Here is a 21,845-nt window from a genome sequence, read left to right as displayed (position 1 = left end):
CCGGTGCCCTGCGCGGCGGCCTGCCCGTGGATGATCTCCGCTCCCGAGGGTCGGGCCGCAAGCAGCCCGGGAACCCCAAGCCGCGGGAGCGGCGGACGGAGTCGCCCCCGGTGTTCACGTGGACTTCCCACCACCGGGTCGGCAACCACAGCCCCGGGGGCGCCCGGCTGCTGGAGCTGCAGGAGGAGAAGCTGAGCAACTACCGGATGGAGATGAAGCCCCTGCTGAGGATGGAGGCGCAGCCCCAGAAAAGACGCTACGGCAAGGGCGGCGCCTGCCGGGGCTCGGGGGACGACCACCGCCCCGAGGACCGGGGCTTCGCGGTGCAGAGACTGCGGTCCAAGGCCCAGAACAAGGAGAACTTCAGGCCGGCCTCCTCCGCGGAGCCCGCGGTGCAGAAACTGGCGAGCCTGCGGCTGGGCGGGGCCGAGCCCCGGCTGCTGCGCTGGGACTTGACCTTCTCCCCGCCCCAGAAGTCCTTGCCTGTCGCTCTAGAGTCGGACGAGGAGAATGGGGATGAGCTCAAGCCCAGTACGGTGAGTGGGCGGCCACCGGGCTGATGCCAGTGGAGGCGACATCTGCCTCTCCGCTGACCTGGGGTTCCTGAGTTTCCAGCTAGGTCGCTGCTCCCCTGTTCCTCTCCAGGGGTGGAGTAGGGCTGGGGTACAGCTGGGAGCGGCTGCCCTCAGGTCACTGGGACTTTATCTGGGAAGCTGGGACCATCCCCTAGGAAGCTAGGTGGGGGCAGGTATCACACCTTTTTCCAGGAGAGGGCTACCCCCAGGCTGTCCAGAAAGCACAGGAACCTCCTGACCTCTAGGCAGCATGGGAGCCTGCAGTCCCGCAACTTGCTCAACCCCAGCTGCTCAGCAGTCTGTGCCCTGGTCAGCGGCCTTGGGCCTTGGACCGTGAGATGACCACTTGAGTGTCCTGTGTCCTGGACAGGAACCCAGAGACCTAGAAATAGCTGGGGGCGGGGCTGGCCTGGGGCTGGGAGTCAGGTCAGACACCCCAGGGTGGGGGGTCTGCCAGTCCAGGTTTCTCTCATCCATGGGGGTGTTGAGGTTCGGGCCAGCTCCCAGGAGGCCCCCCTGAGCCTCACCCAGCACCCCTTGCCCCCAACCCCAGATTCGCTCCTCCAGGGCAGGTGGCTTGGAGGGAAGAACAGCGTCCCCTGGGCTAGGCTCGGTGCAAGGCTGGGGGTCCTGGGCTAGGCTCAGTGTGTGAGGCTGGGGGTCTTGGTGCTTCACACAGGGCTGGCCCCCCTTGAAGGGACCCTCCCCGTGCGAATCCCACCCTGCTTCCATAGGGAATGAAGGGCTGTGGGATGGTGGCTACGTGGGATCTGTGCACGGCCAGGCCCTCACCCCAGCAGGGCTCTGCTCGCCCATGGCTGCCCAGGCAGTGCTTGGTGCTGAAAAGAAGTGCTGCAAGCCCGTCTGCCCCTTGGGTGTGAGGATGCAGGGGGTTGTCTGCGTGGGGTGCTCAGGGCACGTGAGGCGGGCAGGGGGCCATCGGTAGGTTTATTGTTGATGCTGCAGCAGGCGTCGGTGTCTGCCCCTGTCCGTGACCTAGGGGAGCTGTGGTTTTCTTCTGCCAGCCCCACCCCTAGAGGAGTCACCACGTGACACTCCTTTGAAGGGGCACATCCTGCTGGGCAGCAATGTCCGTTTCTGCCTCTCCTTGGTACCACTGCAGACGTCTGTCTGTCCTGCTGTCGGGTTCCTAAAAGGCCTCCCCCTTCCCCAAATGCCCACAGAGAACAGCCCCTGTGCTCCTGCTGGGACCAAAATACCAGCTCACACTTACAACCTGATTTTCCCCATTGCAGCCGGAGACGTGTGCGTGGCTGTGCGCGCGCGGTTATTTTAGTAACAGCCAAGCAGTGGGCAGGGTGGGAAGTGTAGGGACGGGTTCTCTTTTTAGCCTGCTTAATACACTGGCACTTTTGGGTGCTTTTAAATGAAACTCCCTGGGGTCAGTGCACAAGCTGGGGACAAGTGCCAAGCTAGCGTCAGGGGCGAGTTCGCTGTGGGACACCCAGGGTGCTACATGCTGCCCTGGTCCTGCCCGGGCTCCGGCTGGGGCTGGTCTGGGAGCCACAGCATCACGTCCCATCCGCCCAGCTGGAGGAAGCCAGCTGAGCTCCTTGGAGGTGGCTGCTGAGGTACCTGGTGCTGGTGCAAACAAGGTTTCCCTCCCCGTCTCCCTCCCCACACCGTCGGAGCTGTGTTTTCTGCCAGGTCTGTGAGGGGAGATGGGGCGGAGAGGCGTGGTCACTCCTAAGCACTGTTCCAGGTCCCATCCGTGGGAAGCAGGCACATCCCTGTGCCAGCCAGCATCCATGTCAGGGGACAGATGTCAGGGCAGTTGGGTGCCAGGCTGGGCTGGGTGCCTTCAGTGTCACCCCTCACGGGGGTGCAGCTCTCTGCAGTGTCCCCTCTGGGCCACCAGCAGGGTCTGGGGGGCTGTCTTCTGGCCATCCCCCTCCATTCCCAGCCCACCAACAGCCACGTGCTGCAGAGCTCACAGGCCAGAGGTCCTGGGAACCACTGGCTACAGCTGGGCCTGGGATTCTGGCCTGCATGGGGCCCTGGCAATTCAGGGCAGAGTCCCGTGGGACGGAAGCACAGGTTCTCCCTACAGTGTTGCCGGTGACTGAACTCTGTGGTCCTGGCTGAGTTTCCCTCTGGGTGAAATGACAGATATGACCTGATGGTGGAGGTCCAAGGTAGGGGGATGGCCGGGTAGACAGGAGCCTCCCTCCTGCAGGCAGCCATGCCCTCGCCCACAGCGGGCATATCTGCTTCCTGGCGAGAGCATGGCCAGGACTGGGGCAGAAGAGGTGCCACTCACCACCCCACTCCATCCTGCTCCCCCACTGCAGGCCGACTAACACCCAGCCCTTCCTCCTAGCTGGGATGGTGGGGCTTTGCCCCGCTGCGGGCTGGCCTGGCACAACCAAGTTGTCACACACCCAAGACTCACAGTGTATCTACCCGAGGCCAAGATGGCACGGAAAGCCGGGCTCAGGCGCTGCCCCTGGTGCAGAGCGCTCGGAGAGCTGGCTTTCTCTCCGGTTGAGTGGAGGCCCTCGCTGTGTCCATACCTCCACTACCATCCGTGCCTCAGGTCCCTGATGGGCGGGGAGGTTGTGGAGGGGGTTGGCTTGGTGTTGCTACGGCTGCAGGTGCCTCCCTGGGCAGGACCTCACCCTCTGAGGATCCTCCTCTCTGAGCTGCAGCCCCAGGGGTACAGTTCACAAAGCCCATTGTTGACTGGGGTTCAGCTTGTCTGTGGAGCAAACTTTTCAAAAAGTTTCTTGGCCAGACAGGGTGGCTCACCTGTAATCCCAGCACTGTGAGAGGCCGAGGCAGGTGGATCACCTGAGGTGGTGAGTTCGAGACCAGCCTGGCCAACATGGTGAAACCCCGTCTCCACTTAAAAATACAAAAATTAGCCGGACCCGGTGGCATGTGCCTGTAATCCCAGCTACTTGAGGCTGAGGCACAAGAATCTCCTGAACCTGGCAGGAAGTGGAGGCCGTGGTGAGCTGAGATCATGCCACTGCGCTCCAGCCTGGGCAAGAGCAAGACTCCATCTTAAAAAGTTTCTCAAGCCAGTGTCTCTAGGGCATGAGGGCTCCAGTCCCCAGTGGGAGGAGAGGCGCTCAGGCCTGGGCGCTGATTCCCAGGACACAGCAGGAGGTGCCCCTGCCAGGTGTGGTGCAGAGCCCGGCAGGGCTGTGAGAGACCTGAGGATGGCATCTAGACGTCTTTCTTTCACGTTTAATGGGAAGGAGACAGGCTCATTGGCTGCTCATCCCCAAATCCAAATGGAAAACCACCAGCTGGGGCCAGGCAGAGGCGAGTACGCCCACCTGCTGCCGTGCTGAGTGACTGTCGGCAGGGGCCTCCCGAGGAAACCGTGCTTACGCAGGAGTGGCTAGAGCCTGCCCAGGCCCCAGATGGGGCCACGATGAGCAGTGCTGCCCAGGGCAGATGGGGGGCAGCTCCTGGAGACCACAGGGAGGGGAGGTGGGCACCCAGGTGTGGGCAGGACAGGAGGAGGAGGGGCCACAGCTTCTCCAGGCAGGGCCTCTGCCACGGGGCCGGAAGGCTGGGAAGGGCTGAGGGTGTGATGGGTTCCTAGTGCCCCAGGCAATGGCTGTTTTGGGCCACCTGCTCAAGTGGGTGCCCAGGGAAGACCAGCCTAGGTGCTGGAACCAGGATCTTCAATGCTGGCTACGATGCTGCTTCACTGGGGGCACAGCCTGGGAAACGATGAAGCTGACCCAGGAGATGAAAGGGCCCCTGAGCCAGACACTCCAGCAGGAGGCTGCTTCTCCCCCGTGGGATGTGGCATCCAGGCTAGGCAAGGGGATCACAGGCTGATGTCCCCAGAGGGAATGCTGGCAAGGCTGTGGCCCCTCGTCCATATCCCTCCTGCACGGGGAGACCAGAGCAGGCCGCTGTCAGCCCATCGTAGCTCCCATGCGTCAGGCACTGCTCTGAGCGTGTGGCCCTGGAGGGCTGACTTCATTCGGGATTTCTGCTGTTCTTTGTGCAGCTTCAGCTCTACTGTTCACTTCACCTGGCCACAGGGTACAAGTCAGGGATTTGAGTGTATTCTGAGTTGTACAACCGTTACCTCCTGTTCTATCTAGATCAGCTCCATCACCTGAAACCTCAGGGCCATGAAGCAGGCACTTGCTGTCCCCTCCCCTAGCTCCCAGACTTGTCTTTCTGTCTCTGGCCGGGTCCTGGCGCCTGGCTTCACTCCTGCACCCGTCCCTGTGGCGTCTGCTGTTGCATGGCCCGTTTTGCTGGCTGCGTTCCTCTGCCACCAGACAGCTGGCTTTGCTTCCACTTCGTGACTGTTGATTCCTGCTGCTGGGAATGTGTGTGCACGCAAAGTTTTGAGTGGACCGGGCTCTCCGAGCAGCCTCCTGCCGTGGGCAGGTCCCCATGCAGCTTCTTTCCTGAGTGGGGTCTGCATCTCCTTCCAGGCAGCTGTGAGAGGCGGAGTGTGGGGAGGGGTGGGGGTCAGGGCAAGTGTCCTCTGGAAGCAGACCCTGGGCAAGGCTGGAGTGGGTATCCCCTGCCATTCCTGGACTGGGGCCATCTTCCAGGAGGCACCCGTTCCCTGTGCAGCAGGTACTGTAGCTATAGGGCGGCACCCACCCCTGCCCTCCCAGGGGCAGGGGGCTTCCCAGAGGGGCCACACTGCCTCTCAGCCCTGCCTGGTGTGAGCCTGAGACAGTGGCGTGCGGGACAGCGAGAATCACTGCAGAGGGGCGCCCCAGGAAGAGACTCTGGTGCGAGACGCGTCCTGCCTGGCCCCACCAAGCATAGGGAAGGTGGCAGCTTGGTCCAAGTGCCCGGACTGTGCGGCTGAAGGGGGAGCCTGGCACTTCGGGCTCTGGCAGAGGCTGAGGACTCGTGAGCCACTTCAGGGAGGTGGTGGCAGCAGCACTCAGGACTGTGACCCGAGTCCGAGGCAGCTTGCAATTGGACCAGTTGGACACAGCCCTCCAGTGGAAGCTGTGCTCACCCACTGGGAGGCTTCTGCTGAGTCCCAGGGCCCTCTCTGCTGGGCCGCATCTGACACTGACCACGGCAGCCATGCGGGGGCTTCTGAGGTTCTCATCACAGTGGTCCCAGTTCCACAGAGCAGGAGCAACCTGCTGACTGGCACACATGCAGCACGCACTGAGACGTTTACTTAGAGGCCAGGGTGGTTCTCTCCAAAGGGACCGGGGAGAGCTGGTATGCAGGATCTCAGGGCTGCAAGGGAATTCCAAGACCAGCAGCCTCAGCCTTACAGGCCAGTGGTTTCCTCCCCAGTCTGGACTTGGAGAGGCTCAGGTTCCGGTGGGCCTTTGGTGTCCAACTGTTTCAGACATCCTCCTATACACCTCCACCCCCAGGGTCTGCCAGTTTGGTGAAGAGACGTGGGTGGGAGCCGCGGTGGCCCAGGCAGAGCCCCCGTGGCTGTCGCTCACCTTTCCCCTCGCTCTCTTCCAGGGCTCGGCTCCTATCCTGGTGGCGATGGTGATCCTGCTCAACATCGGAGTCGCCATTCTGTTTATTAACTTTTTCATCTGATGAGACTGTCGCGGTAGCAAAAATAGAGAAAGGGTAGGAAGAGGGGACATTAAAAGCAAAACCACAAGAAGGGAAAGACCGCAACTCGGACAGCCCAGCGACTCCCAAGTCCTCTCTCAGAAGAACCACATGATTGGGTATCACTCACAGTTTGCCTTTTTTTCTGGGTAATGTTTTTTGGATTTTAGCCAAAATTCTTTGCTTGTGTAACACTCTGCTGTGTGGCATGGCAGAAGGAGGCCAGCACGCCGCCCCTCCGGCTCCACGTGGAAACAAGGGGTCCCGGCCCATCAGTGGTAACAGTGGACGTCGTCCTCGTGGTCACACGTCCCTCCTTGGGTGTGGCTGGAGGGCAGCCCGGGGCAGAGCCTCAGCCCCGCGCCCCCTGAGCAGCAGGCCTGGCTCCCGTCGACATGAGCTTGGAGAAGTGGATTCGCTGCTTCCTCTGTCTAGAACAGACGGGTGACAAGTACGGGCGGGAGACGTGGGGCAGGGTGGCCCACCCCAGCGGGCAGTAGCCCGGCCTTTTTCTGTGTGAGATCTGTGCTGCACACCTGAGGGAGGGGAGGGGTCGGCCACCTCCTCCCTGTGAGACGGATGCAGGTCCTTCCCTCTTCTCGGCACTGCCCCCGGCCTTCTGTGAGAAGCCGACTCCCCACACCGAGTTTTAAAGCAAAGCCCTTTTCTTCTGCTGCCCACTCACCGTGGGCCCCATTCGGCCGTTTCCCCCACCAGACCCCAGGGAAGCCGGGGCCCACTCCAATCTGCCTGAGCTCAGCTAAGCACGGAAGCCGAGGGGCGTGCCGTGGAGTCGGCCTCACGCCAGGGCTCTGGGTGTGTGCACTTGGCGTGCAGGGTGGACACATGGGCTTCCGTGTCCCCAGGAGTAAGGGCCCTAAAGGACGCCTTCTCCCATGGTTACTGACCACCACGGGTGTTCACATCTTTGTACTGTGCCTGCCTCAACTTCCCCTAACAGATATGCATATTCCTTCCAGATGCCTCAGTGCTACACCAGAGTGGGCCAGGTCCCAAGACCGGAATGCGGTTCAAACCCAGTGGCTTGAAACTTCCTGAGAAATTGTAGCATATCCAACCCCCGAAAAAGTACAATGTAACTTGTTTCAGTCCAACAAAAACAGGTTCCTTATGTTTCTGCCTTCACCAGGGTCACACCATCACTCAAAAGAACAAGGTTTGCCAGGATGTCCGAGTGCCCCCTGGCCCTCGTGTGCATGGACGTGCCTGAGGGGTCCGGGCACGGCCATACGCAGGACCCCTGTGCCCGGGGAGGCACTGCAGGGATTCCCCATCCAGTCGCCTTGGGGCCAGCCTGTCTTATGGACTCTGCCTTGCTTTGCTTATGTTTAGCTGTTTCTCTGCTACCTTTCGAGCAGACTTCTTTACTACACTGCACTGGATTGCTATATTTTTAACCAGAAATAAACTAAAGATTAGAGCATGTTCCAGTTAAATTCAGTTTTATTGTTTTCCGTTATATGTTCACTCCCCGTTCCTTCTCGCAGCCTGGTCTGGGGGCGGCACAGGAGAGGGAGGGAGGACTGAAGACTGAAGGTCACATACGTTTCTGATGATGTCGCTTTCTAAAAGGATGTGACATCTTTTTGTACATCTTTTCCGTTTTTAATATCAAGTGGTTGCTGCAGACCGGAAGTGAACCAAATAAAGACTCCTGCTCTTTGTAGCTCTCACCACCACCCATGCTGGGAGATGGCTTTTGTAATTGTCTGCAACTCTTTGCAAAGACCACAGCTGCTTTTGTACATTCCAGTAACTGCATGACACAAAATGGTACCTGTGAGCAGGAGACACATTCACACCATGAGACATGCACGGAGGCAGGTGTCCCTGAGCGAAGCTGTGCAGATCCAGGCCGAGGGGCCGTCAGCTGCTGCCGTAACACAACCTAGAAAACCAAGCTGAGGCTGGCCCCTTGCCTTCTAGCAGCAAGGGCACAGGGCAAAACCACTTCCCTGTGAATTCCAGCAGGATTCAACCAAGGCTAAAATGCCCTGGGTCTGAGAGAATCGAATCTTTAATTGGTTTCCACATGGGGTGATTAAGGAGAAGACTGATTCCCACCTGTCCAGAGCCTCGGCCTTCCCTGACAGGCGCACAGTCCTTCCACCCAGGCCCAGGGGGACCGGCTCACCTCCACAGTCGGGCAGGGCAGGACAGCGTGTGCCGGGCTGGCTGCTGCTGCATGGAGAATTTGGTGAGTTTTCATTAGCCCAAGAGCAGCCTGGTGAGAGCCATTTTCCTCCCCAACAGCTTCTTCCATGCTTTACCTGTGCATCCCAGAGGCCAGGAGCAAGTGGCATCCCCTCCGGATGGCAGCATGGTCTGTGAGGGGTGGGCATGGACAGCCCATAGGTCAGGCTGGCGTCTCCCCACCCTTGCAAACCTGCAAAACAGATCCACCCCTGGCCCAGGAACAGATGAGCCCTGTCCTGGAAGCGCTGGAAGAGACCCTCTGCCCCGGGGTCTCTGGTGAACCTGTGTGTGCCCATGGCTGGCCCGTTGACCAAACTCTGCACAATGGATGGACTGGTGCTTTCTGAAGTTCAGTAGCGCACAGAATGTGCCTGGATAACTTCGGGAACTTGAAACCCTCTCTTTATCCATCATTTTGGATCTAGAACCATTAGCTCACAGGATTCCCAAAGATACAGATTAGGTGTGCAATGCCTGAGCTGAGCTAACTGACAAGACGGTGGTGATGTAGAGAAGCTGGGCAGGGCCGGGCGCAGTGGCTCACGCCTGTAATCCCAGCACTTTGGGAGGCCGAGGCGGGTGGATCACAAGGTCAGGAGATCGAGACCAGCCTAACCAACATGGTGAAACCCCATCTCTACTAAAACAAATACAAAAATTTGCCAGGCGTGGTAGCAGGTGCCTGTAGTCCCAGATACTTGGGAGGCTGAGGCAGGAGAATCGCTTGAACCTGGGAGGCGGAGGTTGCAGTGAGCCGAGATCGCACCACTGCACTCCAGCCTGGGCGATAGAGCGAGTCCGTCTCAAAAACAAAAACAAAAAGATACACATCGTAGAATGACGGGCCCTCCCCGCATGCGCTCAACTCGCTCCCCTGCGAGGCCCCAAGCCAGGCCGTGGGCCAGCGGTCCACCGGGTGTCCACACTCCAGGCTCTAACCACGCCCCTGGCTCTACCCACACCTGCTCCTTTTCACCTTCAGAATCACACAGCCACACGGTCTCACTGAGGGCCATCAGTCACCCCCAAGGCACTGCAGACCTAGTGGGGAGAACCCGAGGGAAATGAAATGTTTTTCATACTTTTTCAGTTCAGGTTTTTGATTGTCCTTTACTCCTTCCCCGGGAAGTTTTATCGTCAGCTGAACACGTGGGAGTAAAGAGGCCCTGGGACCTGTGGTGGCCCCGGACAGCACATCCAAGACCTCCCCTCAGTCTTCACAGGACAGAGTGGATTTCACGTTGTATGTGCGACAGAATGCTCGGCAGGAGAGGAGGGGAAGGGCCATCTGCCTCTTCTAGGTCATGCTCAGTTTCTCGGACTTTTCCTAAGTTTGGTTCGACTATTCTTGCCTTTGGTCTTGGAAACTTGACATCAAGGTGCCTAACAGATTTTCGGACGTCACCTTCCATAGCTGTGGGTGCTGTGACCGTTTCTTCCTTCAGCCGGCTGACAGCACCGGGCGCAGCAAGCTTCAGGACATCATGACGCTGCCCTCCCACAGTGCCTTGAGAACCTCTCCCGGGCCAGGGTCTGCCTCTAGCCCAGGACCAGGACTCCGATTCCAGATAAGGCAGAGGGAGGAGGGTGGATGGAGGAGACTGGAGGGAGGAGGATGGAGGAAGAGAAGAGATTGGAGGTTGGAAGGTGGAGGGAGTCAGCTCAGGCACCTGGTTGGCTTCTCTCACGCCCAGGCTGTGTGTCAGGTGAGGCAGGCAGTACGCAGAAACGGAGGAAGCAACTGTCCCCAACTGCCAAGGAGGTTGCCAGCTCAGCCTTCAAAACAAGCGAGAAAAAGTGCAGCTGCCATCGTTGAAAAGAAAAAAAGCCAGGCTGTATTTTCACTACGCGTCCCCTGCCTGGAAAATGAACTACGAAACACACAGCGGGCTGGGGGTGGGTGCTGGAAAGGGACGCAACAAGGGTCTCTGGCAAACCACGAAGGCCCTGCAGGCCAGCGCCTCCCCATGAGAAGAGGCGGGGACCAGCTGGCTGCAGAGGGGCAGTCAGCGCCCCCAGAGCAGAGGACCTCAGCACCCCAGGCTAGCAACAGGGTCGCAGGGCGCTCAGGACAGGCGAGGCCGTGCTCTGGAAAGCTGAATGCTCCTCCCACACTTCGGCCCGCCCATTAGGAACAAATAAACGCTTCTTAAGTCTGTTTCTTCATGAACCCCCCAGTAGAAGTGCCTCAGCTGTGAATGGCTGTGAATGCAGCCACAACGTTCTATGCCAGCTTGTTCCCAAGCCTGGGAGAAGCAAGCGGCCCCGTGACGGGGACAGGTCACAGCCTGGGCACGAGCTCACTCCGTGTGTGTCTGGGTGCTAGGCCCAGGCTGCTGGGTTTCCGGGGTGGTGGAGCGGACCAGGCAACAACCTCACGCGCCAACCTCACACGCCTACCTCACGGCCACTCGTCCGCCTCGTCCACTCCTGGCCTTCGGGATAAACATCCTGTCTCAGACACACCCTTCTCGTGCGCCTGCGCCACCTGCTCAGGCCAATGCCACCCACCTGTCCTCCCAAGCGTGCACACCCATCTCCCATCCTTCACGCCATGTCTGTGCCCCACAGAGGCCTCCGGCCAAACCACCACTGCTTGTTAACAGATGCCATCCATACCGAGGAAGCCTCTTCCAGCCCAGGGAGTGGCTGACGGGGCTCTGCTCTGCCTTTCTTGGTCATCTTCCTGGGCCTGCAATGAAGCTCAGCCCAACAGCCAGGCAGCTCCCTAAAAAGCCTAATGCTGGGTCTAGTCCCTGGTGACCCCAGGCTGCTGTGAGAACTTGTGACCCGAGATCAGAACAGCCTTCGGGTTCCAGAGCTTCCCGCACAATTGTGTGTGGAACAGACCAGGAGATTCCACCGGATATGGGTTCAACCTTGACCACCAACGGCACCCAGCCCAAGGGCTGCCTCCCCCGACCATGACAACCAACTCCTCCACAGCGGCTCTGCCAGGCGCCCAGTCCGTAAAGGGCGGCCACTGCTGGGCAAGGAGGGCCGGTCTGCCAGGGACTCCCAGGCCCTGGGGTCAGGCTGAGAGAGAAAGACGGGTGTGAGGGTGCGGGGGCAGGGGAGTGGGCCCTGCAGGGTGGTGCCTGGCCCGTCCTGCGCCCACAGCCTGGGAACCCCCGGCTTTCTCGCATGGGCCTCTGCAGAGCCCGCATGTCCAAGTGTGGCCACATCAGAGCAGACTTCTCGGGCAGCACCTTCCCAGGCACGTCGGTGGCTGCCTCGGGCACAGGCACTCTGCTGATGGCATTCCCTCCTGGACGCTGAGCTGACCTCTCTAGCAGGACTCTGCTCATGCGCACCATCTGCCATTTCCACAGAAACCCCCTCCCCAGAGCCCAGTGGAGAAAAAACCCTCAGGGGCCTCTCGGCTCAGGGGAGCCACGCGGGAGAGGTACCCTCGTTCCAGCTGCGGAAGCAACTGAGCCTGCTGCAAACACCTCTGTGAACTCGGACAGAAAACGGTGTTAACCTGCGTTTCCTTCCAAGTCGGACCAGCGCATGTGAACTGTCTGCTAACACTGTGTACAATCATTCCGTGCAATGACAAAAACAGAACTTCTCTTATTGACGAAGTGGTTTTAAAAGTTACCCTGAGCCTTTTTTCTTTGTTTTTAAGCTGGAAAGATAGCTTGGTTACTTACAAAATGAAAATCAAATAGTCTTCCTAAATGAACGTAACAGTTTAAATCCTACTGTTACGAAAGCAAGCAACACTGTCAAGATTAAAGAGAAATTCTGCTCCTTTTAGTAATAAACAATGTCGTGTGACACTGAAACGCTTGTCTCATTACAAACCAGTGTCTTTACTGAAGTTCCTTCTGCTGCAGAGCTGTGTGATGGACACGTGGACAGAGCTGGGTGGCAGGTGGAGGCTCTCCTGGCTTCCGAGCAGGAAACGTGCTGTGAGCAGGAATCTCGAGTGAGTTCCGTGGCGTCCCGGGGTCAGCATGCGCGGGGTCTTCAGTCTCGCTGGCTCACCAGTGGTGGCCGAGGCATGACTCCCCCAGCCCTGAGTCTCCCGGCAGTGGTGGCCGGGGCATGACTCCCCTAGCCCTGAGTCTCCCGGCAGTGCAGGCAGTGTGGGCACGAGGTTTGTCACAGCCTGTAAGTGAATGGGGGACACAAAAATCACCAGAGAGGCAGGCTCTGCCCTCCGGGAGTGCACAGGCGGTTTTTAAATGCGCGCGTTCATGTAATTAAATGTCCCCGTTTCTGTTTCTCAGGGAGCGGTTACTCAATCTCTTTCTTCCCAGCCAGAGTTTTGTAAACCTGCGCCTCTCACACCTCAGTGATGTCTGAGTCCAGCCTCTACATGTGGGTCCCTGGGTGGGCTGCAGCCAGTGGGGGCTTGGAAGGGCTCTGAAGGTTGAGACAAGGAAAACAAGGGGCATGAGCTGAACTCAGGGAAGCCAGGTCGCCGTGGTACCTGCACTGTGGCCCTTGGCCCTGACAGTGCGTCAGCATCCAGCAGGGACTGCTTGTGTGCCTCGGGACACCACCGTTCAGGACCCCAGTGACCAGGCGTGGCCAGGCCCCAGATGGCATTGCTGTAGCTCTCCCGTGAAAGAGAAATGGAGGTGACCGCAACCTGCGCTGGGAGCCGTCTGGGTTATGAAAACGAGATGGGCCTCCAGCGCCCACGGGCCTCCACTCAACACTCTTACACTGCCCGGGAGAGCAGCGGTCACCAGCAAGTTCTTCCCACGCACAAAGGCAGGCAGGCTGAGGTCGTGATCACAGCTAGAGCTTGGCCCCTTTTCCTTTTGGGCTGGGGAACCACCATCCCCTGCTCCTTCTGGAAGAAAGCAGACTCTTCTCTGATGGAAGCCATCCAGCACATGGCGCCACCTCCTCACTGCAACACCCGAGTGCCACGTCCAGCGCCGGGTCTCACCTCCTTACCTGAACGTCACGTGGAAGGAGGCCCCTCTGGAAAGCCCCGGAGAGGGTCTCTCTCACCAACAGGCATCTTGGCATTTGTCCCTCAGTGACTCTGTAACTGTCACCTAGCCAATGACATCCTGCTTGTACCAACTCAATTAAAAAAAAAATCAGATGTCAAACTGCAGTCAACACTACTCTTGTCTAAAAACAAACACAAACTAACCGCCTGGCAAGGATTTCTAAGCTCACCGGGTAGTTCCTTTGATGTTCATTCCACCCAACACCTCCCGCCCCAACCACGAAAAAAGCCACCGCTCATGGCCCGTCCCTCCAGTTCATCCTCACACAGAGCATGGCGCGCAGGGGCAGCAGGGGGAGAATGGAGAACAAGATGATTCATCCTTCGAAATTCCACAAAGCCCTGCGAGCAGCTGTGGCCCTGCTGCCAAGCGGGCCGGCCAGAGCGCCTCACCTGACATGCCTGCCCACCCTGCAGTCTGGGGTCCGGGGGCCGTGTGGGAGGGCCGGAGCTGAGGGAAAGCCTTCCTAACAGCCAGCAGCTCACCACACCGAGGAACTGGAGGAAAATGTGGCACCGAGTATGGCGTGTCCCAGACGCTCTGTGCCAGCAGCTCCCGGGAGACAGAGGCCCTGGGCTTTCATGCTGGCTGCTCACGCCCTATGGCGGCTGTCTGGTCACCAAGTGGTTCAATAAACTGGGCTCCAGCAGACAAAGCAGACTACAGGCCCGTGGGGCAGGCAGAGCTCTGCACGGGAATCCACCACCCTGTGTTGCGTTCTGCGTCTCCCGCGGTTCCACATTGAAGGGGCGCTGCTGTTTTCCTCACGGCCGTGGCAGCCACTCCATGCTGGGAGCTTGTCTGTCTGATCCCCACTGGTTCTGATCAGCATCTTTCACTCAAATCAAATCTTTAGCAACAAAAACAAAATGCTTTCTGTACAAGAAAGTGTACAAGAAGTTTCTTCCTCAGGGCTGCTGTCATATTTCTTTCAACTTGGTTGATTCAAAAGTATCTTTTTCCTTGGAATCTCATCTAATTAGTTACAAGCTCCTCTGAAAGAAAATCTCTGATAACAGACAACTGCATTGAAGCCAACAAGAACTTTCCATTCCTTCCTCCAAGAGCACGAGGGAAGAAAGAACTGGCCACACAACGGGGTCCATCTTCAGGACAAGGGCCAGAGCCGCAGAGCCTGTGCGGGCGGGGACGCTGCTGCCTGCACTCCGGCTTCTCAGCCCTGCCCGAGCCTCTCCCAACCAGCTCAGCTGAGAGCGTGAGGAAAGAACCCTGCCTGCCCCGCACTCGAGACAAAGTGCCCAAACCGGCCACCAAAGCCTGACACCACAAACATGAGCTGCAGCCCTCGGGGTCGGCGGGGGGTCCGGCACAACGCACACACGAGCTGCAGCCCTCCAGGGGGGCTACGCCTGCAGCCTCACCCATCGGCAGTGCCACCCACACATCCGGATGCACCAGACAGGTGTCCCCACCAGGAAACAGGCAGTGCTCGGAGCCTGAAGTGAGGTCACACCCATGGCAGTGGGCAGGGCCCTCGGGGCCAGTTCAAGTGCCACCCACCCGCCGAGGCCTCCTGAACACCTGGCTGCACCAGGGAGCTCTTCCCCTGCTGGGGAAGAGCTGGCCAAGTGCCCCTGAGGTGATCCTGAGATGACGCTTCTGAAGCCACTGCCCCACGGTGACCCAGGTACTCCTGAGCCCGCCTGGAGCCATGAGGACGAATCGGCCAAGGGAGCAGGGAGGTGCTCACAGGTGCTCGCTGCCAAGTCAGCTTCTAGTCCTCTCTGCTCAACACTGGTTCCGCCAGGAGGGGAGTCTCCCCACCACCCGTTTTCAACTCCCAGATAAGAAATGGGACCACAGTTATGTCGGCCCATTACAGAAAGCTAAGGATCCTATATTCCCACTGTTCAAAATATTTAAGATACCCACAAAACTGCACCGGGTGTGGTTTCAGTGCTCAACTTTTGACCCACTTGTGCAAATCTGAACTGGCCTTCAGTCTTGGACTGGAGCAGGCCTCGGGTGGGGGTTAGCGCACCACAGCCTTCGGGGGCAAGGGCGCTGCAGCGCGGGAGCCAGGAGGAGCTGGCCGGAGATACCTGGTGGCAGCCATGTGGGAACGCTGGGAGCCCTTGCCCTCCGGCCTCCCATCCTGTCACTTTGCAAATGCTAATCCTAAACTCTAAACCCAACAGGGACCACCAGGGCCTCACCAGAGACCATGCGGCGGCACGGGGGCTCCCAGGAGTGAGGCCGCTGCACACGAGGGACCCCCACCAGGAGATCCCCGTGTGAAGCCAGCCAGCGGTGCCGTACGTGAACGAGAACGGGGAAGGTGTGCGCTGGCCCTGGGCTGCTTTTCAGTTTCCAGACTTCAAAGGCTGATCCCGAGTGTGAAGATGGCTGGGCAGTCAGGGCCCTCTTCTGGTTCTGCAGAGGGAAAGGCTCACAAAGCACAGCATATTCCGGGCTTCGGGCGCAGAAACCTGCTTCTCCAGGGTCCTTCGTGTCGAAGGTTCCACCCGCCAGTGTGGGGCAGTCTGGCCCTAGGCCAGCCCTGGCCCGGGGCAGAGGCCCCAGGAAGACTGCGGTGTGCCTTGGGCCGCACAGAAGACAACCTCCGCGGTGGTCTTGTTTCAAGTCCAATTTATTTTACACAACACACAGGCTGCTAAGGGAATCCACCCGCACTGCACTCAGTTGAACTTCTGGCCCAGCGCCGCATCAGAGACTAAATCATGGGAGAAAGTTCACGCCCTGGCCTGGGCCACCCACCCTCAGCTCTCTCCTGTGTGTCAGGGCACAGGCTGGCCCCGAGAGCCTCACCCAACACGGCTGGGTCCCGGGCGGACGTGGGCACAGCACTTGCAGGCGCCCCTGGAGGGGGCTCTTCTCATACGCAAGGAGGAAGGAATGAGAGAGAAACACATTCAGCCGAGGGGGAGGCCTGTGCAGGGAGGGTAGAGAGAACACCGGGTTTTCAGGGAAGATCTCATCGAAGAGCCCACAGGCACGCTGCACTCATCAGCAAGCTGCCGAAATTACTCCACACACCAACGTTTTTAAGAATTTAAACTTGCCTCAAGGCATTTACAGAACAAAGCTGAATTCTAATAAAAATCCAATAAACATGAAAAGCTTTTCACCAACACCCAGCAGCCACACCGCCCGTGAGCTCCAGCCCGCTCACCTCAGCCCTCTGCACCGCTTTCCTCTCCGCTGTCTTCATCCTCATCCTCGTCTCCACCCTCAGCACCTTCAACCTCCTCACTGTCCTCTTCTGAGTCTGTCTCCTCCAGCCACTCCTGAGTTTCTTCAAAAGCAGAATGAACACACACAGATGTCAGCGCAGCTGGGGCAGGCAGGGGAGGCTGCAGGACGGCGGGGGCGACTGCGGGACGGTGGTGGCTACTTACTGGGGGGATTCCATGTTCTTACTTAAGAACCATGATGTGAAACCTAACTCCTGGCCGGGCACGGTGGCTCACGCCTGTAATCCCAGCACTTTGGGAGGCGCAGGTGGGTGGATCACCTGAGGTCATGAGTTCAAGACCAGCCTGGCCAACATGGTGAAACCCCGTCTCTACTAAAAAAAATACAAAAATTATCTGGGTGTGGTGGCGGGCACCTGTAATCCCAGCTACTCAGGAGGCTGAGGCAGAAGAATCCTTTGAACATGGGAGACAGAGGCTGCAGTGAGCCAAGATCGCACACTGCACTCCAGCCTGGGCGACAGAGTGAGACTCTGCCTCAAAAAAAAAAAAAAGAAAAAAAAAAAAAAGAAAAAAAGAAACCTAACTCCTTTTCCCCAACCCCCTTCAGATCCACAAAGAAAACAGACTGTGTTCCCCTGGGCATCAAGGCAGAGACCCGAGACGGCAAACATGCAAAAGCACCCCCGAAGGGAGCGGCTGGCTAAGGGGGTCTCCTGCCACCCTCCACGCTGGCTCACGCTGCTCTCAGAAAACAGCAGACATCCTGCGCCAACGGTTCACTACCTTTCCCTAGATTGGTGGATTCTGCTTTCATCTCAGATCTTTAGAAACTGCACGGTGACTCAAGTCCAGCAGCAGTCGGGGTAAAGGGGACATGTGACTACGGCAGCAGAGGGGCCCTGGGTCAGACAGCAAGGCTGGAGGCTCGGACCCAGGGCCTCGGGGCCCGGCATGGACGGCCACCCACAAACAAAGCATGCTGTGGACAGAGCAGCAGACGCGCCTGTGTCCTATGCGGCCAGAACTTGTAGCTCCTGTCAGCACCCGGGACAAAGGACGGACGTGCCCAGGATGGGCCCTCCTTTCCACGACAGGTCTGACCGTGGAGGCAGGAGCACAGGCCCCTGCAAGGAGCATTGGCACGGGCCGCCTCTGGGCAGCTTGCAGGGCTTGCTTTCGAGTGATGCGACACATGACCGTGAGCTCTTGCCACCCAGGCATGGAGGTACCAAGTCGCCTGGCTCACCTGGGTCCATCTCCACCAAGGCCTTCCACGCCTCCATCCTGTGCAGGTCCAGGCAGTGCAGGTCGCTGAGGGTGACCTGGCGGTCACCGGCCTCAAACATGCCCCCATAGACATAGAGCACCCCGTGCTTCACGGCCAGCATGGCGTTGGAGCGTGGACACGGCCCGGGTGTGGGGCTGCCGGCCTCCTCGAGGCTGTCTTCGTCCTCAGACTGGGGCTGCCCTGCCAAGCCTGGGGTGGCCAACACCTGCTTAATGGTGACCACGGTCCCATCCTCGGCCACCACCTCCTTGACCACCTCCACAGGCGCCTGCGTGCCAGTTCCCCCACACGCCAGCTTGCTGCCACCTTCGGGCTCCTCTCTTCTGCCCCGCCTGCGCTTCTTCTTCTCAGACTTGGGCCCCTATTAATAGACCGAGGGAGCAGAGAGCAGCAGCTTCAGCGAGACAGGGGTCGGTCCTGCTATGCCCACGAGGCCAGGCAACGGTTTGCGGGGACCACCCACAAGCGTTGGGAGTGTGTGACCCAGGAGGGCGCCGTCCCTGACTGCCCTGGGTGCAGGCACTCGGTCGCAGGAGCACGCTCCTGTCTTGCACTGGCCATTCACTCCTGGGCTGGGGGAGAAAACCTCCCGTCGCGTGTCCTCACTGGACAGGCCCACCAGACCCCAGACACAGTGCACCAGCCCCTCGGGCTCTGACGCGCACCTTGGGAAAACCCAATCCACCAACAGTGCTGGCTCCCAGCAGGGCTGGGGAAGCCAGGCTGAGGGGCTTCCTCCCCTTTCCCAAGGAAGACCGACGGCCAGGCCCACAGCCACAGCTCATTTATTACAAACGGCGAGTCGGAGAGGGGCCCTTCCTCACCAAACGTTTCTAAAGGGGAGCTCTCAGGTCAGGGTGCCTCCTGCAGGACAGCCGTCCATCCCTCTCTGTCCCACTTCCCTGGCTGTGTGGCAGGGGTCAGTCTGGACCCTTCTGTCACAGCGCTGCCAACTCACGAGGTGACATTTGCCAGGTTATTTCCAAATTTTCCAAGGATCACTACCTCCAGATCAACTCAAAGTCAGCTTCACATTCTAGACTTCTAAGAGCCACTCTGTATCTGTATCTGCAACAACGAGTTTCGAAAGGGAAAGCTCCCTGGGGTCCTCCGTGATCCCGGGGAACGTCAAGGGTCCTGTGATCACACAGTTTGAGAACTGTGACACTAGCTGGGGTCAAAACGTTCTCTGGAGAAAAGCCACAGGGGAAACCTGTGCAGACTCTGCTTGGAGTAATTCCTCCTAAAGTCAGAGAGCGAGGCGGACTGTGGGTCCAGAAACGAACCCTCGTGTTTTCCCAGTGTCCAGCCCAGGTGCCACCACGCGTCAAGAGCAGCTCTTTGCAACTAACAGGGACCAGCCCTCCTTGGCTCTTTCTGGGTCCAGTTGACCTGGTACACTCGGAGACCCTGAGGCCAACTGGGGGATCCCCTTCTGGGACCGTCACCCACTGCTGTGCCTGCGCTGGGCTGGCCCTGGACAGCAGCTGTGCCCATGCGGATAGTAAAGATATTGCTGGAAACCAGGGGAGCGCCAATGTCGTAACAACACAGGCTGGTCTGCACCAGGACCTCCAGCAAACCCTTCTCACACAGAGGGCCAGGGAGGTCCCGGGCACCTCAGTCCGGGGAGAGTGGCTCCTGAGGCAGCAGCACTGCCAGCATTCAGGATGGGCTGAGGGGACCGTGACCAAGGGCTGTCCAAGCCTAGTCACCCAGGACACAGGCAGAGACGCAACCCCCGCCCCTCTTGAGAGAGCTCATGGGCTCTGGGGGCCCCGACACTCAAAGGTGCTGGAGGGAGGCAGGGACCCGAGTTAGGGCCGTGCACCACGGCACATACCACTCAGAGGTTGCCCTACCTTCAGCTGTCCCTCAAACCAGCGGTTCCTGGTGGCGTCGTAGAAGTACAGATCGTTGAAGAACTCGCCCGCCAGGCTCTCCTCCTCTTCCTCGTCACAGACACCCCCGAAGAACAGCGTCTGGTGATTCGGGGCCATGGCCACGGAAAAGCCAGACCGTGGGGTGGGCCTGACCCCCGAAGGGTTCATCCGAGTCCACACCCACTTGTCTGTCAAAAGAGAGCAAGGAAATGGGGTAAGAACAGAAGGAAGGACTCTGAGAGCCAGCCCGACACACCCAGCACCCGAGGGGCCCCCCAGAATGGGGTAAATGAAAGCCGTGAGACTGCAGGCAAAAACCCTGCTCCCTCTGCAGAAAAACAGACACCATTTGACACCCCTTGAGTTCCACCCTTCTCAAGAGAGCTGGCATTCAACAGCTTTCCACACACCCCAAGCACCTCTAACTACGGGCAGCTTCGAGCCACAGTGGAAAGGCAGGGATTGGGCAGAAGCAGCACACACGCTAGACACACAGAGGGGCTTCCGTGGGGAGGCCGCCCTGCAAAGGGACCCACCGCCCTGCACGGGGACCTGCTGGCCTGTGCCAGTCCCCTTTGGGCCTGCAGTGTGGCCAGCTCTACTTTAGGAGGGGTCTGCCCCGTGTTCTTTCTTGGCCCACACCCATGTGACGTGCCGACCCTCCAACGGAGCCCGGTGTGCAGGTGCTGTCTTCCCACCACTTCTAGGAGAAAGATGGAGATTTTTTTCCTCTAATGAACACTAAAAAAAAAAAAAACCGGCCGGGCGCGGTGGCTCAAGCCTGTAATCCCAGCACTTTGGGAGGCCGAGACGGGCGGATCACGAGGTCAGGAGATCGAGACCATCCTGGCTAACACGGTGAAACCCCGTCTCTACTAAAAACTACAAAAAACTAGCCGGGCGAGGTGGCGGGCGCCTGTAGTCCCAGCTACCCAGGAGGCTGAGGCAGGAGAATGGCGTGAACCCGGGAGGCGGAGCTTGCAGTGAGCTGAGATCCGGCCACTGCACTCCAGCCTGGGCGACAGAGCAAGACTCCGTCTCAAAAAAAGAAAAAAAAACACCACACAGAAGCAGCAAATGGCTATATTTTGTGTGGTGCTAGATACCACCCACCCATGCCCAGTGCGGGTGTGGCTCTGGGGCCACCCGCCTCATTCCCACCAGCACACGACTGTGTTAAGGAACAGATAAGACACCGTAAGAACTCGCCACACAGTCAGGGCAGGACCCTCTCCGGTGACAGAAACCCATGCACACAAGGTGTGCCGCTCCTCACCACGATGCTTTCCTCCTGGGGGCTGAGGAGCGGAGCACACAGGCTCAGGGCCACCCTGCGGGAAACAGAGTCCAGCATCCAGGTTCAAGTTCACTGGGGTGTGAGCTGGGAAACTGACTGGAAGGAGTCTGCCCTCATCAGCCAGGGGTGCGGTAAGGCAGGGCCATGGCAGAGGCACCTCGGCCTTTTGACAGGCAAGTGGGTGTGAACTCAGATTAACACTTCAGGTATTTCTGAGTCCTCAGCCTGAGGAATTTTAGCGCGAGGAGGAGGTAAAAACACTTTGCACAATGGTCCCCTCTCCTGGGGAGGTTGGAGAACTTGCTGTGCGTCACAAAAGCAGACCTGGCCTAGGCACTGGGTCTCCTGGGTCTAGCCCAGCCCTCCGGTCCCAAGCCCAGCCTCCCATGAGAGCTGTTCCCTAATTTCCTAACGGCACTGGGGATGTTAAGCTCCATGGCAAACACCCTGGACCAGTGCCTCCTGGCATCACTCCCTTGCTCTGGAGCAGAACAAATGCCATGGTCTCCTTTTATTTATTATTTATTTTTTGAAACAGGATGTCACTCTGTTGCCCAGGCTAGAGTGCAGTGGCACAATCTCAGCTCACCACAGCCTCCACCTCCTGGGCTCAAACAATCCTCCCATCTCAGCCTCTCGAGTAGCTGGAACTACAGGCACGCACCAGCACACCTGGCTACAATTTTTTTTTTTTTGAGACGTAGTCTCGCTCTGTCACCTGGGCTGGAGTGCAGTGGCCGGATCTCAGCTCACTGCAAGCTCCGCCTCCCGGGTTCACACCATTCTCCTGCCTCAGCCTCTTGAGTAGCTGGGACTACAGGCACCCGCCACCACGCCCAGCTAGTTTTTTGTATTTTTTAGTAGAGACGGGGTTTCA

The 21,845-nt window shown here is 58.8% G+C and overlaps 3 protein-coding genes across 5 annotated transcripts in view; 1 reads left to right on the top strand and 2 right to left on the bottom strand.

Annotated features, from left to right (window-relative positions):
* JPH3 (junctophilin 3) overlaps positions 1–7,582 on the top strand; it is a 107,092-nt gene extending 99,510 nt beyond the window's left edge. Inside the window, exons 5-6 of the mRNA XM_011928023.1 lie at positions 1–536; positions 6,027–7,582. The exon at positions 1–536 is cut by the window's left edge and continues 35 nt beyond it. Of these exons, the coding sequence (XP_011783413.1) occupies positions 1–536; positions 6,027–6,107 (617 nt within the window). The 3' untranslated portion in view covers positions 6,108–7,582. The remainder of the gene's footprint in view (positions 537–6,026) is intronic.
* A 2,332-nt stretch (positions 7,583–9,914) lies between these two features.
* Positions 9,915–12,304, bottom strand: LOC105501891. Its single transcript, XM_011928022.1, is given in 6 exon segments — positions 9,915–10,118; positions 10,743–10,909; positions 10,911–11,011; positions 11,013–11,130; positions 11,132–11,244; positions 11,246–12,304. Coding segments are annotated over 5 exon segments (912 nt in total). The 5' UTR covers positions 11,660–12,304; the 3' UTR covers positions 9,915–10,118; position 10,743.
* Positions 12,305–15,914: 3,610 nt separating this feature from the next.
* Positions 15,915–21,845, bottom strand: part of KLHDC4 (kelch domain containing 4) — a 56,445-nt gene continuing 50,514 nt past the window's right edge. For 2 of the 3 annotated variants that reach the window (XM_011928019.1, XM_011928020.1), the window contains 4 exons: positions 19,651–19,859; positions 17,747–18,149; positions 16,476–16,598; positions 15,915–16,177 (listed from right to left, as the gene is read on the bottom strand). In XM_011928019.1, coding sequence (XP_011783409.1) covers positions 16,477–16,598; positions 17,747–18,149; positions 19,651–19,859 — 734 coding nt within the window. In that variant the 3' untranslated portion in view covers positions 15,915–16,177; position 16,476. The remainder of the gene's footprint in view (positions 16,178–16,475; positions 16,599–17,746; positions 18,150–19,650; positions 19,860–21,845) is intronic. The other variant, XM_011928021.1, reaches the window with a different exon arrangement.

The sequence above is a fragment of the Colobus angolensis genome, unplaced genomic scaffold, assembly GCF_000951035.1.
Source record: "Colobus angolensis palliatus isolate OR3802 unplaced genomic scaffold, Cang.pa_1.0 Scaffold76, whole genome shotgun sequence".
NCBI classification, from domain to species: Eukaryota; Metazoa; Chordata; class Mammalia; order Primates; family Cercopithecidae; genus Colobus; species Colobus angolensis.
Note: the sequence above shows the minus strand (reverse complement) of the source record. Positions and strands in the feature narration are given on the sequence as shown.